The 16,698-nt window shown below is 37.5% G+C and overlaps 1 protein-coding gene across 1 annotated transcript; it reads left to right on the top strand.

The window, feature by feature from the left end:
• Positions 1 to 958: 958 nt before the first annotated feature.
• Positions 959 to 15,832, top strand: LOC140246999 (cornifelin homolog). Its single transcript, XM_072326304.1, has 5 exons — positions 959 to 980; positions 10,955 to 11,010; positions 11,871 to 11,961; positions 14,354 to 14,493; positions 15,719 to 15,832. The coding sequence occupies exons 1-5, from the start codon at positions 959 to 961 to the stop codon at positions 15,830 to 15,832; spliced, it is 423 nt and encodes a 140-aa protein (XP_072182405.1).
• The last annotated feature ends 866 nt before the right edge of the window (positions 15,833 to 16,698 follow it).

Below are 16,698 nucleotides of genomic sequence, written 5' to 3'. Positions count from 1 at the left end.
CCACTGGTTGTCAAACGTTGCATTTTATAACGTAAAAACTCAACTTATCTCTACTCAGCTCAGTGTTAGTTTTCTACCCTTTCTCGTGTTTTCTTTTCCCCCCATCACTGGTCTTCAAACTCCTGCATTTCATAATGTTTGTTTGAAATATTGTTTCAGTGATGTGTATTTCTATTGAAAAACAAAATGAAATAACAAAAGAGAAATAAGCTCAGCTCAACTCAACTGAATCTGAACTCAACTCAGCTCAGTGTTGCATTTTTACCCTTTCTCGTCTTTTCTTTTTTTTTTCAACTAGTTGTCAAACCTTAACATTTTATAGTGTATGTTTTAACAAAACTGTTTCAATGCTTGCGTATTTCAGTAGGAAAATGAAATGAACAAGATGGAAATACCCTCTTTTTGAATTGAACTAAGCATAACTCAGTTGAACTCATCTCATATCAACTGAGTGGTAATTTCGTACCCTTTCACGAGTTTTTCCTCAGGTTGTCAAAACTCTTGCATTTTATAATGTTATATGTTTGACATAATGTTTAATTATTTGTGTATATCAATCGGAGAAATGAAATGAAATGAATAAGAAAAACATAAATAAGCTCAACTCAGTGGAACTCTACTCAGCTCAACTCAGCTCAGCTCATCTGAACTGAACTCAGTGTTACTTTTCTACCCTTTGAAGCGTTTTCTTTCTTTCCACAGGTTGTCACACTTTTGCACTTTATAATCTTCTTGACATATCTTTTCATTGATTGTGAATTTCATGCAGAAAAATGAGAATGATGAGTTTAAATATTTAAGCTCAACTGAACTGAACATAATTCAACTCCACTCAACTCAACTCAATAATTATTACCTTTCTACCTTTTTTTCTAGACCTCTCTGTCCATTGGCTGTCACCAGGCTTGACGTCTCCTGTCCTATTATCGAATATCGCTGAACGATACCGAGAACCATCATGACATCCGGTGGAAAATACGGTGAGTATCGATCGAGGACCATACGAAGAGTTTGTTCGCAAAAACCGATAAGTCCAGTTTTGAAGATTTTGAAGTACGGTCTCTGTCATAAAGTACAAAATACTACCTTTTAAATGACATATTGGTCACTACATATAAAGGTACGTTTTCTAAGTTATGGTCAAAAGAAGCAGAAATTTCCTTATTATTATCTTTATTTTTCTTGACCTTTAATCGCAAATATCTCCATTTGACAAATATGGACTTATCGGTTTTTGCAAACAAACTCTTTACGTATATCCATTATATTCATCCCAATTAGTCGTGGCTAGTAATCTGATCAATTTGTCTGGATGATCTCAACGGTGAAGTAATACATAGATATACAAACATTTAACACTTTTTATAAGTTGCTATAATAGTAAAGGATCCCCTGAATTCGGTCGTATCTCAAAGCAGAGGTAGAGCTAGTTTTAATGACGTTGCAATTCTTCTGCAAGAAATAATAGGATTATAAAAAAAAAAGCAATAACAAGTTAGATGTTACTGAGACTGAGGCCTTTCAGAAAGAACTTATATCCCTTAAGAAAAAAACAACACGGAAAAAAGAGGAAAACAAACAATCTGGATCTTCCTTTGCCGTCTGAAACCATAAGTTTGGGCATAATTTGAGATTGAGGCAACTCCTCCCTGCATATTATTACTGAAGCTATGTCGGCATGTCGACAAACACTTTTTGGGAAGTCGACATGGCAAGATAGCCTATGTCGCCATGTCGACATATCAATGTTCATAATTCGACGTGGTGGGTTACATAATCTTGACATGTCGCCGTAATAAGAATACTAAGTTGACTTGATAAATGACGCATGTCACCGTGTCGTCAAGTCAAATGGTACTCAGACGCTTCAGGGATAATCAACACACTGGATCTGTATTCTACGTGCTGTTATCCAGTGCTATTTGAGTTAATTGTCATGGAAACTTTAGATGAAAGGCTTGCTACAGCAATGCGTCAATGACATGAATGAGGGACGCAGTCACGAGGAAGAAAATTATTGACCCTGTCTATTGGAATCTATTTGGGTCAAGGATTTTCGTTTTGACCGTCAAGCCTGTCAATGGGTTTGTGCTGGCAATATGATTGAAGAAGAAGAAGAAGAAGAAGAAGAAGAAGAAAGAAGAAGAAGAAGAAGAAGAAAGAAGAAGAAGAAGAAGAAGAAGAAGAAGAAGAAGAAGAAGAAGAAGAAGAAGAAGAAGAAGAAGAAGAAGAAGAAGAAGAAGAAGAAGAAGAAGAAGAGAAGAAGAAGAAGAAGAAGAAGAAGAAGAAGAAGAAGAAGAAGAAGAAGAAGAAGAAGAAGAAGAAGAAGAAGAAGAAGAAGAAGAAGAAGAAGAAGAAGAAGAAGAAGAAGAAGAAGAAGAAGAAGAGAAGAAGAAGAAGAAGAAGAAGAAGAAGAAGAAGAAGAAGAAGAAGAAGAAGAAGAAGAAGAAGAAGAAGAAGAAGAAGAAGAAGAAGAAGAAGAAGAAGAAGAAGAAGAAGAAGAAGAAGAAGAAGAAGAAGAAGAAGAAGAAGAAGAAGAAGAAGAAGAAGAAGAAGAAGAAGAAGAAGAAGAAGAAGAAAATCTACCTGAGTTATTACATGTTTTTAACTGGCTATGACCCGTTACTACCATTTGTAGACATATATGTATAAGAAATAGAATATCAACTGTATTTTTTGGGGAGCAAAATAGTCCAAACCAATCACAAAAGTTATATGTTTAAAGAAGCTCATACATATGTAGATAATTAATTTCGCAAAAGGTGTAGTTGACCCATTCTAGCAATTCCATCTACCCATTGGCCGAAGTTAGTGACTGCAAGCATTACACACTACGTAGTCATCCACCAATCAGAAGAGTTCTTTAATGCATGAGCAAAAAGCTCATGCATAGTAACATTTCGCAACAACGTTAGTTGAACTATTCGAGCAATTCAACTGGTGGACGTTATACTGATTGCACTATTATACTCACTGCTGACCAACCAATCAGCAAGGCTCTATTCAAAAGAAGCTTATGCATAATTCATTGGCTACCGTATTCTAGTAACTCCATCTGTCCATGGACCTATAGTAGGTCCATGATCTGTCAAAGTTACTGGCTGCAGTTCTCAACGCTGAATTTTTCAGTAGCAGTCTGTAAAGTGTGTGAGGGTTACGCTTTTTACAGGATAATAGATTGATGATGATCCCACGCCCACATCTAACAAGGTCGTCAAGCCATCGTGCTGACTCGCATTAGCTTCGGCTCTCCGAGACTTTGTGTTTGTGTCTTTGTGTTTAGCGCCCGGCGAGGACCATTGAAAACGTGCGAAGCCGCCGTTTGGAAAGAGCGTGGTAGACGGGCTCTCAATGGGGAAGCCAAAATGATATGACAATGCACCACCGTTATCAAAAATCATCTGAGATCCATTCAAGGTCGTTCGACAAAAATACACCCGTTGATCTTCAGGCGACAAGTCACCCCGATTTGATACAGTTGCCATCATGACGAAATAATCGCTTTATGTCCCGTACTCAGTGCGAGACAAGCATATTATCCTCGATTTCTTAAAAAAAAAAGTAGAAACGACTTGTGAAAAGAAGAAGAAAGAGAGAAAGAAGGAAAAACCCTGTTCTTAACCGAGTAATGACAATGACACTTGTAGCGAGCCTTGCCTCTCTAGTATTTAATCGGATGCGATTTAGTTTTACTCGAGTTAATTCCATACGTATACCTCGTGAGTGGGGGTGAAATGCAATGTCACCCTTTTTGTTTGTAACTAGAACGTAATTTCATATATTTAATGTACATTTTCGGCACCATAAATATGCACAAAGCAGGATGTTAAAACGCACGGAATTATAATGTCTAAGGAAAATAAGAATACATGTATCAAATATAAAATGTATCAAAAAAATAAGCTAACCTTTTTCTTCTATTCAGATCTCATTTGCCAAGCACTATGACCAGGATGATGGTCACTGCATGCGATATTGCCCGATTTGTCACTACGAATAAAGCGAGTGTTTCCTCTATGAAATAGTCAATTTGAATATTTATAGAGCAGTAGGAATCGCACACACACACACACACACACACACACACACACACACACATACACCTACACCTACACCTACACCTACACCTACACATACACATACACATACACATACACAAATAAATTTACAAGGAAAAATAAAGAAAACTACAAAACAATTTCATTTCATTTCATTTCATTTTTATTTCATTTCCGGCCAAACCATATAATATGACAATAACATACGATATAGCTTCTATGACTCCCTTATAAACCGTCGGCGATGAAACTTTCAAGCCCTCATTTAATTCAGAATTCATTATATACCTGTGAAAATCTATAGAATACCGGAAAAAATTCGAATATAGAATTATATCACATCCTGTTAAAGGGAATATAAAATCATATCACATCCTGTTAAAGGGACTTATCCTGTTATTGAAACCGTCTTACGGTTTTGATATTGGTTTGCTTTTTATTCATTGCTTTTTCACCCATCTTTCGGGAAAGGTAATAAATTTGACATAAAACGAAGATATTATGTAGTAGTGTTAATCGACACATCGAATGCTCAACAAGTGTCTACTATGAATTTGAAAGGGAAAGTGTTTTGTTGGAACATCATTCTTCCTTAAGAAAAACGTTTGAAAAACAAAAAGATGGTTCTAATGAAAGGTATGCAGACTTGGAAGACGAAAGGCAGAGGGCTGTTACTAGTTGAAAATAGGTTTGAAGAGACAAGATGAGAATCTAGGAAACACAAGAACGTAACTACGGACAGGCAAAGAATATCACATTTCTAAGTAAGTTTGCAGACCAAGTCGCATGGTAAGATAAAGGTTAATCATGATATTCAACTACAAACATTACAGCCTCTTACCAACTGAAAGATTATGTGTGTCTGCCGCGAAATGAAAAATAGTGACATGAATTCCTTCGACAGCAATGGCAATGGATTTGCCAACTGTATAGAGTCAGACACTTTATTGTTTGACTAGGACATCATTTACGTGTTTACATTGCTTATCCTGTGCGAATTTGATTCAGCCGCGGTAAATGTAAAGATATTACAGTTGCATGACTCATTGCCCGGCTCACTTGGCAAGATACAGTTCAATTGCAAACATAATTGAAGTGCCCCTGTGTTGCTTTTGAGGTACTTTCGTTACAGGCTTACTAGCAGCAATTTTCGAACGAGTTTAGTTCATTGAGCCGAATCCGCTCTACAAAGGCAAAGAGGTTCGTGGTTAGCGTGCTCCTTCCCCCCTCCCCCCCCCCCCTCCCCCCCCCACTCTCTCTCTCCCTCTCTGTTTAGAAATATGATCAGCGTGGACATAATAAATTATTTTTCTCTGCAATCAAGATGGCGCGTTCTCTGCTCTCTTTCTATCTCTCTCAGACACTCAAACAAACACGCATGCGCACACGTTCACTTGATTTTTTTTTTCGCAGCTACTCTCCCTCTCTTATCTTCCTTCCTCTCTTTCTCTCAGCGTAATATGCTCTTTATTTGAATTTCACCCCCTAAGTGCTCGCCTACACGCGATGTCTTTCCATTTATTAATCAAGGGGATGTTTTTACGACGCCAGTTGGCTGCAGTTGCCCCTAGCAACGGCGGGCCCCTTAAATATGAGGGGGCTGGAAGAGTGCAGCTGCGATGTAGCTGTGATGAGGGCGTCCTACCGAAGTAATGGTGAAGCTGACTCAAGTTAAAGGGATGATATAGTTTTAGTTGAAATGGGGCGTCAGATTTCCAACTCTATTTTTGTTGAGATACTGAGAAACCTCTTACGAAATATTAAAGAACATAAAAGCTCTGGGCGAAATTCAAAATTCATTTGTTGAAAATTGGTTTGGAAATGGCTAAGATATCCACAAGGACGTAGTAATAAAAACTGGGATACACCTTTTATTCGGACAACTTTGTTTTACTACATAGCCTTTTCATCAAATAAAGTTTCGATGCCTCTTTATTGTATACTCTGTCATGAGCGGTTTCTAATTATTATGTCACAAAAGATTGAAAACTCAACCCCCGTCTCAACCAAAACGGTACATTATCCCTTTACCATGATATCTGGATTCATTGCCTATAGGCTATATGGAAGAATTGCGTAAGAGGTTGATTTAGAAAGAGCGCCCGAATCTCGTGTCATTCAACCAGTGCCAGAGTAACACCAAAATACTTCATGGGGTGGGGGCAAGGGGGGGGGGGGATCCCCTCCTGCATCCGGCCAAACCTAGGAAGGTATTTGCTTGCTTTCATTGTTTGTTTACCTACGTATTCTGTAATATTTTATAATGATAACTAGAAATGTCGCTTTGGCGACTGGTATGCCTCCGCCATAATGCATGATTTTTCCAATAGGTCTAGATAGTACATGTGGACAATGTGTGATTACATTTTCACAAAATTGGCAAAATATTGAAATGACAAGTTTGTCACAAATGTGTTGAATGTTCACCTTCCTTGACCTAGGTTTAATTGGATGAATAGGAGAGCATGTATCCAGGGATTTAAGGACTTTAACTCGACTTTGACCCATTCATACATTTAGGCATTGAGTAATTTTCAAGGTACAGGTGTGGAGAAAAAGTGCAATTTCTGAATTGAATAGTAAATTGTTACCATTTTCATCTGGCCCTTGACCCTAAAATTCATAAGATAATCACTTTCAGGTAGAACATGCATAATATATGTACTAAGTTTCAAGATAACTTGAGCCACTTCGAGATATGGAGGAAAAAGTTAGTTCAGCACTTTCACTTGATCTTTGACCTTTTGACCTTTGAGGCAAAAAAAGAAAAAAAAAAAAACTTTCCAGAGAATTTCTATTAGGTTACACATGCATACACCAAGTGTAAAAAAAATAATAACCCTGCTGGCATTGCATAAATATGAGGGAAATAGTAAAATTTTGAAGTGTTGCACTTGACCTTTGATCCCTGACCTTTGACCCCGTGAACCCTACATTCTCTAGATAATCACTTCCAGTCAGTACATGTATATACTATGTTCCATGAAGATAACTTGAACAATTTTCCAAGGCACGGAGAAAAAAAAGAAGTTTTGATATTTTTACTTGACCTTTTGACCTTTGACCTTTGACCTCATGACCCAAACTTTCACCAGAGAATCTTAATTGGGTAATACATGTATACACTAAGTTTCAAGAAAATATCTTCAGGCATTCAATAGATATGGCGAAAATAGTGAAATTTCATGTATTTGACCCTGACCTTTTGACCTTTGACCTTTGACTTCATGATGCAAACTTTCACCAGAGAATCTTAATTGGGTAATACATGTATACACTAAGTTTCAAGAAAATATCTTCAGGCATTCAATAGATATGGTGGAAATAGTGAAATTTTATGTATTTGACCTTGACCTTTTGACCTTTGACCTTGAGCATGTGCACCCAAAAGTTGATAGGCACAACTTCACCCCCTAATACACATACATGCCAAGTTTCATTAGGATACCTCAACAGGTTTTGATAGTTACCTTGTCCACACAATTCATTACGGACGGACGGAAGGACGGACGGACGGACGGACGGACGGACGGAAGGACGGACGGACGGACGGACGGACGGACGGACGGACAACCCGAAAACATAATGCCTCCGGCACCACTTCGTGGCGGAGGCATAAAAAAACAACAACAAGAATAATGACTGTAGAGATGCCTCTTACTAAAGTTTGGAAATGATAACATGAAAATAAGATACCATCATCATGATTATTGTCAAGGAATTTATTATTGATTCCTGTTTTTCATATGTTTACTTTATCTTTAAGTTGTATCAATGATACATTATGTCTTATTGAGATGTCCTATAGATGATTACAGATATCTAGATGTTAATTCGAATTGTATCCATGGATGCTAGATAATAGATCTCATTACTACGAATACTAACTAATAAATACATAATTTATGTCAAACAAATGATATTGCGTTCTATGATTTAAACATTTCTGTCATACTATACCTATTATTACATAAGAAACATAGGCATCTGAATGTCCTTTCTAAACATACATAAGAATATCCCCCCCCCCCCCACAAAAAGAAAAAAAAAATAGAAGGAGCATAACCACTGCTGGCAATTTATCATATTCCTGTATAAAGCTAACTCAGTCCATTTATTTCAAGCTTTGCAACTATACAGAAGAAAAGCCACTGGCTGAAGTGAGTGCCCCGTGGTGAAATAAAATAAAAACAAACTCAACTCAACTCAACTCAGTCCTCCTTGCCTATGAATCCACAGGCACTGGATAAAATCTTGCGACCTCGACTTACACAACGAAGTTTACACCCGTTGATATCGGTCGGTGTAGTGACTTACAGGGCATTCAGACGCAAAAAATTTATACTAGAACGGTACAGCTATACCAAAACGGTATAGCTATACGATGAATTTATACGTCTGAACGCTGACTAACGAAACGACGTATAACGAAACGACGTATAGCGAAATGACGGTCAGAGCATCGTTTCGAACTAGAACTCGATAACGAATCAGCATTCCATGTCCGTCTGAACGTATGGCGCCAATAGAACGGTATAACTGGGCGGGGCTTAATGGGAGCGCGCACGAAAGGTGACCCCACAGGGTCACTCATGACTATAACAGCATGCGTAGTGGGAAACTGCACATCTATACGACGTTTCCCAGAACGGTCGAAATTACTTTTCTTGGACTTAGCCAATTTTTTTGCCAGGTCGAATTAGTCGAGGTTGACATTAGTTGGTATCACACCTCGGCTATAGTTCCCCGGAGGTAGTGGGTTAAATTACCGCAATCTTCATCCGTTCTGCGCCAGGGACTTAAGACAGTGTGTATCAAAACGCTATGAGGTTTTCTGTGCCAATCTGCACTAACAGCACACAAAAGGTTGCAGATTCTTGAATATGGAGGAGGAAGGGGGAGGGGGGAGGTATCAAAAAGTATTTGTATTAGCATGGACCCTACTATAGGGTCCATGGTATTAGGAATCGTTAACATGTTTTTTTTTTTTTTGTTTTTTTTTCTGCAACGCTTGTGCAAATAGTGTGTAGGCTGAAATATAAATGAATTTTGTGCCCACCATAAGACGTTCATCAATTGATATGTTTGACAGAAGAAAAATTCATGGGTTTGTTAAGGGAGGAGGCGGGGTGGTGTTTTCAAGCAGGTTTTTCTGGCATGCGCTTTTCCGTTTCCTCTGTTCTTAATTCATGAGGTGAGACTATCAATGCAATAGCATTGTTCTATCAGTATTAACTCAGAGTAAAAAGTTGGAGTAACCGTTACTTAGTAATGTTTATACACAAAGATTTAATGGAGCATAATTAATGATTGCCATACATCGGACGTATCGTGCTTGTACAAGTTGTACGGTAGGTTAGAGGAAGAAAAGGGGACAGATGCTTGTAAATCGATGATGCTAGATTACGATAATTTCAACAATCATATAACAATATGGATGATAAGGATGATACTATCAATAATAGTAATGTAATACTATTAACAAAAGCAACACAAACTCGTCATCATCAGTCCATTTCAATTTATTTCATTTCATTTCATTTCATTTCATTTCATTTATTTTCCATATCCAGCTAACACAAACTCATCGAAAGTAACAATGACAATTTGTGCAAGCAGGTGAAATGGCATATTGGGATCGTACGAAGAAGTAAATACAAATACGTACATTCGATAAATACTAAACAATCACATGATAAAATGTACGTATGCACACATGCGCAAACAAGTACATAAAATACATAAAGTACACATATATTTTGACCTTCCTAAAAACTAATTCGAATTGAGGTGGCACTTCGCCACGCGATCTTTGCAATTATAGCGAATGCATCTGTGTATAGCGAACTAACATTTAGATAACAGATCAAACAGAGATAAAGATAGACGCTAAAATAGGCACATCGCCAGAAATCAAATTGACATCCTGGAACAAGAAGGCGTCGCAGTAATGAATTTTACCAAACGATATAACGTGTTCGTGCGTGTGTACCCATGCACTATCAGTGATTAATAGTCCTGAGAGTATTCCAACCAGCGGTGTTGTAGCTGACTGAAATTGTTGCTACAGCCTCAACAATATTTGACATATCTTCTGTGAAAAGAGCTGAGAAAGCCAAGGACATCAGCAACAGCGTTGATTGTCCAGCATTAATTAATTTTTTGTATTCTATCTTGAGCCAAATTATATTGATTCAGCAGGGTTTTACCATGATGAGCAGTATACACTAATGCTTCGCAATTTATAAGATATGAGAACTTTATAGATTTTTATTCTCTTTTCCTTGGTAACCTTGAATGGTGACATGGACATCTGTCTTGTTCTTTGTGACACGTTTGACAATTTTGGTACATTTATCGAAGAACATGTATTTTTATTGTGCACTTGGGACATGTTCAGTATGTATCTGTGATGTTCATACGCAACTTGTGCGTTCATCCGTGTGTAATGAAGTCTATACAACCGGAAAGATTTGAAATTGTACATTAGCTAATGACTGCATCCCTTTTTTTTATCAGTTCGTGTAAAGAGTAGCTGCAATCATTCTTTGCTATTTTTTTTCTTATTATATGTGTCTTTTGTCATTGTTACATATGCTTGTGAAAAGAAAATGATGGAAATAAAACTAATTCAATTCAATTTCCTTCAATTCAGTTAACTTGATTTCAATTCAATTCAAATATATTCAAATCAAATCAATGAATTAGATCAAATTAAACTAAATTGAATTAAATTCAAACTGACGAACACACCCACACACGTATAACAATAAAGATGGTGTATGTGTGTGTGTGTTTGTGCGTGTGTGTGATTGCTGGGATGTATAGTAATGTCTTGTGCCTATATACTGATAAATCATATGATCTCTCCCTTCTTCTTTTCTGTTTTAATTCAGAAAAGTGTGAGTCTACCGAAGTGGTGATCACCCAGCCAACGACTACTGTGATTCAGGTAACCAGGATAATCCTGTACATCCACTGTATGTACATTAAAAGATGTTAAAGGGATTGTAGAGTTTTGGCTGAAATGGGGTTTCAGGTTTCCATCGTTTTTGATGATTATTTTTTTCTTTTAGTTAATGAGAAACAACTTATGAAATATGAAAGAACATTAATTGTAATAGTGATTCAAATTTTATTTGATGAAAATTGGTTTTGAAATGGTTGAGATAGCCAAAACAAAGCGATTTTGATAAAATGTGGTACCCACCTACTATAGGAACGCTTGGATTTTCCACTTTTTTGTTGATAACTTATTCATTTCAAAACCAATTTTCATCAAATAAACTTGTAATTCCTCTTGGAATTGTATGCCTTTTAACATTTTGCAAAGTGGTTTTCAAGTATCTGGCAAAAAGTTATTATTTTAACTTCTAAAATATGGCGCAGTATTGACTCCAACGCCACATTTACAAAGATCCCAAAAAGGCTGAATGTATACGGATCCTTAAAAAAGCAGTCCCAAACAATTTTCACATATTGTTGATAGATAATGTTCCTTGCCTTTGGTTGAAATAACGAACAGATGATAATATGATACTACTAAAGATACGAAAAAGTACGAAAGTTGATAATGATGATAATGATAGAGAAATAATAATTCTCATGATAATAGTGCTGATTATATTAAGAATGATGATGGCAATAATAGATATTCGTCATTGTCATTAAAAAGAGCTGATGACGAATAATAACTATAGCTAGCATATAGATATCATTGAAAAATTGCAGCGTAACAATGACCTTAATAACGATGTTTATGATAAAGATAAAAACATTAACATTATTAATGTTATTGTTTAACACATGCAGGTCACCTCGACCAACAACCCTTTGTACCCACGCGGTACGCCAAGGGAATGGAGCAGCACACTCTGTTCGTGCTTTGATGATGTGCCCATTTGTAAGTTCATTCCCTTCTTCTCTTCTCCTCCTGTCGTCCACATTTATCATTGCATAATCTTAAAGGGGAAGGCTAGTAACTGATCAGTGGGTATTAGTGGAAATGCTGGGAGATGATTGTTCCAATCCTTATGGGATTCATTCAAGAGTTCATTGTATATCTATTGTTGTGTGAAAATGATTTGCTTCAGAACAGTCTCATATTCAAGTAATGTGCAGATTAATGCTCCGTCACTGACCAGGGACGCTAACCTGGAAGCATTAAACTGCACATTACTGGAATATGAGACCATTCTGAAGCAAATCATTTTCACACAACAATAGATATACAATGAACTCTTGAATGAATCCCATAAGGATTGGAACAATCATCTCCCAGCATTTCCACTGATTCCCACTGATCAGTTACTAGCCTTCCCCTTTAATAGTGATGTTATTTCCTCCAACCCCCATTTCCTCCAACCTCCACCTCGATGTCATTAGCTGTAAGACGCCTTGAAGATTGCATCAAAGACATCCACGAATGGATGTGTGCATCTGGTCTAAAACTGAATCAGCAGAAGACAGAGGTTATTGTTCTGGGCTCAAAGCAAATGCTCGGCAAAGTTGACATGAAGGACCTTGGCATCCACGTTGGTGATAACGTCGTCTACCCATCCCCCAGACTCGCAATTTAGGCGTTATCTTCGATGTCAACATGTCTTTTAATGCCCATGTTTCTCACATATCAAGATCCATAAGATACCAACTTCGCAACCTTAGCTTCATTCGTAGTTATCTGACCAGAAGTGCAACAGAACAGCTTGTCCACGCTCTCATCTCCTCTCGCCTTGACTTTTGTAACTCTCTCCTCCTCGGCCTTTCCCAACGACAGCTCTCCAAACTTCAACGCCTCCAAAACTCTGCAGCTCGACTTGTCACCCTCACTAAGAAATCCTGTCACATAACTCCCGTTCTTCAGTCCCTTCACTGCTTACAAGTTGAAAAGCGTATCATCTTCAAAGTTCTCTTACTGGTTTACCACACAGTCCATGGATCCTCGCCACTCTACCTCCAGAACTCCATACATTTATATCAATCCCCTCGTAGACTGCGTTCAGCTGGTACTTCACTTCTCCATGTTCCTCCATCCTCTCACTCTTGGGGAGACCACAGCTTTTCCCACGCCGGTCCTTCTCTCTGGAATAATCTTCCCCTTTCTCTTCGTCAGGCTTCCTCAACCAATTCCTTTAAGCAACTCCTCAAAACACATCTGTTTAATTCCAAATCGTGAATGAACGTGATTGTTACAATTGAGTCGTTTTGTACACTGTATAAGTTACTGTATAATTTGTACATGAAGGGTTTTTCGTATGTTCTGAGATTGATTTCGTTATGTATAGTAAGCATCTTGTTTTTGTTTGTTTTTCATTCGCTATTTCATATGTAAGAGCGCCATGAGCATCATCATTGATGGACTTTCAGCGCTTCTTATAAGAGGCCACTATCATTATTAATATTATTATTATGTTCGTTATTTCGACGGTTCGTTATTCCGAAAGTGCAAAGACGTTGCGTAATAACAAACCTTTAAGTATTTCGTTTTCGGATGAACGAACCCTCGGAATGACCATGATAACTCACTCTTCTTTTTTCATTTCGGATTAACGATTCTTTGGAATAACGAATCTCATTCAATTTTTGGATTAACAAACCTTTCAAATATTTAGCAAATTTTCATACTTTTCGAATTAACGAACATTCCGAATAACAGACTTTCGGAATAATACCATGAATCTCACGACTAAGGAACCGTGTTTCACTTTGGGGATAACGAACATCTTATAGGTTCTTCTGAATTTATTTGTTTGGGGAAAAAAAAAACAACCACCAAACGAACTTTTGGAATATCGAATCTTATGTCATTTTCGGGTTAACGAACTTTCGGAATAAGGAACCCTATTTCATTTTTTGATAAATTTACCCTTGAACTAAACATTTTCGGAATAATGCCACAAAATGTTCGGACAACCCTATGTCATTTTCGGGCTAACTAACATCTAGGTTCTACCCAGTTTATGTGTTTCGTAATAACGAACTCTGGAATAAACGAATCATATTTCATTGTCGGATTAACGAACTTTCGGAATAAGGTACCTTATTTCATTCTCGGATAAATGAACCAACCTTCGGAATAATGGCACAAAATAATGTTTGGAATAATGCACCCTATTTCATTGCCGGATTAACGAACATCTAGGTATACTGAATTTGTGCGTTTCAGAATAACGAACTTTTATTTTTGGACTAAGAAACCTTCGGAATAACGAACGCCACCGGATGTAAATACCTAACGACGAATCTCGATCTCTTTCTACGTCTGATTGTCTGTCCCTGTTTTGTTTGTCTACCAGGTCTGTGTGGGTTGTTCATCGCTCCCTGTCATCAGTGTTACATAGCCACGGAGATGAACGAATCTTGCTGTGTACCCTGCTGTGTACCCGGCTCTATGATCGCCATGCGCACACAGGTGCGCGGCCGGCACAACATTCAGGTATACGAACCTTTTCCACAGTTTGAATGCAGCAACAGATAACTCCATTTTAACTCCTGTTTTCTATTCAAGGTCATCATCAAAATTGTGAAAATTAATGATAATGCAGTCGTTTTGTAACAAGAAGTATCAATTAATCTATTTCATTTATTTTATTGTTATTTTCACGTTTCCCCCCCCCCCCCCAGCAGTTTCAGTCTGGAATGTCTCAAGTTGATAATGCAGATACATCTGTAATAGCGGTGTTTGTATTAAACATTAATTGCACATAAAGTTTGCATTTGTTACCTCATTTTTGCGAGATACCAAGAAAACACTTATGAAATAGTACAGAGCATACCATTTTAAGAGAAATTCAAAGTTTATTTGATGAAAATCGAGTTTGGAATGACTGAAACATCGAAAAACAAAGTAAAACAAAGCGATCGTAATGAAGTGTGGGTCCCACACTTATTAGAATCGCTCTGTTTTGGATATCTCTGCCATTTCAAAACCAATTTTCATCGAATAAATGTTGAATTCCTCATGGAATTACATGCTCTTTCATATTTCATAAGAAATTTCTCATTATCTCACAAAAAATGTTAAAAACCGGAAATTAGGTCTCAAACCAAAAATATACGATCCCTTTAATACAAGCTGGCAAGAAAAAGAGCAGGAAAAATAATTTGGAGAGAAACTACAACATGAAAACTTCACTGAATCTGCATCACCCCTCAAAAAACAACAAAAAACACCACCACATATAGCTTGTTACTAAATTTTACGAAAATTTCCTATAATAGGATAAAGAATGTTTATATGAAAATATGAAATATCAAGGTGCAAAGAGTTCTTAGAGGAATTAAAAACGTATTTAATGACAATCAGTTTTGAAATGACTGAAAATCAAAACCTGATTCCTCATCACAACCATAACTGTAGTATCCTTTTAAAAGTTTCAATTTTTGAAAACAAACGCGTTTTATATCGTTTATCGAGCTGATTTGTAATTTATCATGAAAAGTTTTATTGTCCTTTACAGCTGTGTAAAAGTGTGTAGAAAGAAAATGATTTCAAAACTGTAACAACTGTGATAAAACCTTTGTTCCATAAATTCCAAAATTCCATGCTTAGTCCCATCCGCTGGCCTTTTGTTCTATAGGGCCTATTTTGCTGGTCACACCAGGAGAACTGACCTTAATTCTTCGTCTGTCTTTGTTTTTATTTTACTTCCGGGTTACAGGGATCTATCATGGGCGACTGCGTTGTGTCGGTTTGCCCCTGCGTTCAGCCGTTTAGCCAATGTCAGCTTGCACGTGAGGTGAAGAACATCAAAGCGGGCAAGGTGCAGGCCTAGACCGGTGGAGCCGGGCTGGCACAGGCTGAGCTTGCGGCGTAAGAGCATCGAGGGATCAAACTAGGCAAAACCGTAGTAGTTAACAATGACCACTCTGACCATATTGAGTATCACAATAAGTTTCCCAGTGTTCATGTTGAATATTGATAGGTAGACTAAAATTGAACGTATAGAATGATAGAGTTTACACTCACAGGGTAGATAAAACTAGGAAGTTTTGCTGTTCGATCATCCCCATCGTGAATATCAACGTCGAATTGGTCGTAAATGCATTTGTAATCTGAAGTAATATTCTTTGGGGTTGAGTTTTAGCCAATGGTCCTCTAAGTTATCTGACATAGATTGTCGCTTCTTGCTCTACTGGCAATCCAGATTTCACACATTTTGTTCCACCATCAGGCTTGTTATAGAATAATTTTATTAAAACCAGAATGGCGAGAACGCGCATGCTGTCAGGATTGAAACAACCTTCTTTAAAGTAGCCCCTCTAGAATATCATCAGACTATAGTATGAATAGACACAATAAAAATTCTGACGAAAGGACGTAGTCCAGTAAGGGATGACGTCATGATGTGAACCCAGATAGGCCTATAGTTAGGCCTATCCTGATTAATAATACACGCGTGACCCCTCGGTGCGATTCGTATGGTAGATGGCAGTTGGTGGCAGTGTTCTGTCTTACTGCAGATTCGATCTAGGCCTAGTATATAGCACTTGGACGTCTTTCTTTCATAGCAAATCCTTGCAGAATTGTATTTTTCCAATTTATCTGAAGAGTGTTGACAGGGCTACACACATGAAATAATGCTAGTAGTGAAACGTGTTTGTAGATTATAGCCATATTCCGTGTCGTGAGTATGTTTTT

The sequence above is a fragment of the Diadema setosum genome, chromosome 3 (assembly GCF_964275005.1).
Source record: "Diadema setosum chromosome 3, eeDiaSeto1, whole genome shotgun sequence".
Taxonomy (NCBI): Eukaryota; Metazoa; Echinodermata; class Echinoidea; order Diadematoida; family Diadematidae; genus Diadema; species Diadema setosum.
The sequence above is the reverse complement of the archived record's forward strand: the minus strand, read 5'-3'. Positions and strand labels throughout refer to the sequence as shown.

What these genes read in the sequence shown, in the direction of transcription:
- LOC140246999 (XM_072326304.1), top strand. Translation starts at nt 959, where the DNA reads ATGACATCCGGTGGAAAATACG. An exon ending in GACATCCGGTGGAAAATACG is followed by an intron (nt 981 to 10,954) that starts GTGAGTATCGAT and finishes GTTTTAATTCAG; the next exon opens with AAAAGTGTGAGTCTACCGAA. An exon ending in CTTTGATGATGTGCCCATTT is followed by an intron (nt 11,962 to 14,353) that starts GTAAGTTCATTC and finishes TTTGTCTACCAG; the next exon opens with GTCTGTGTGGGTTGTTCATC.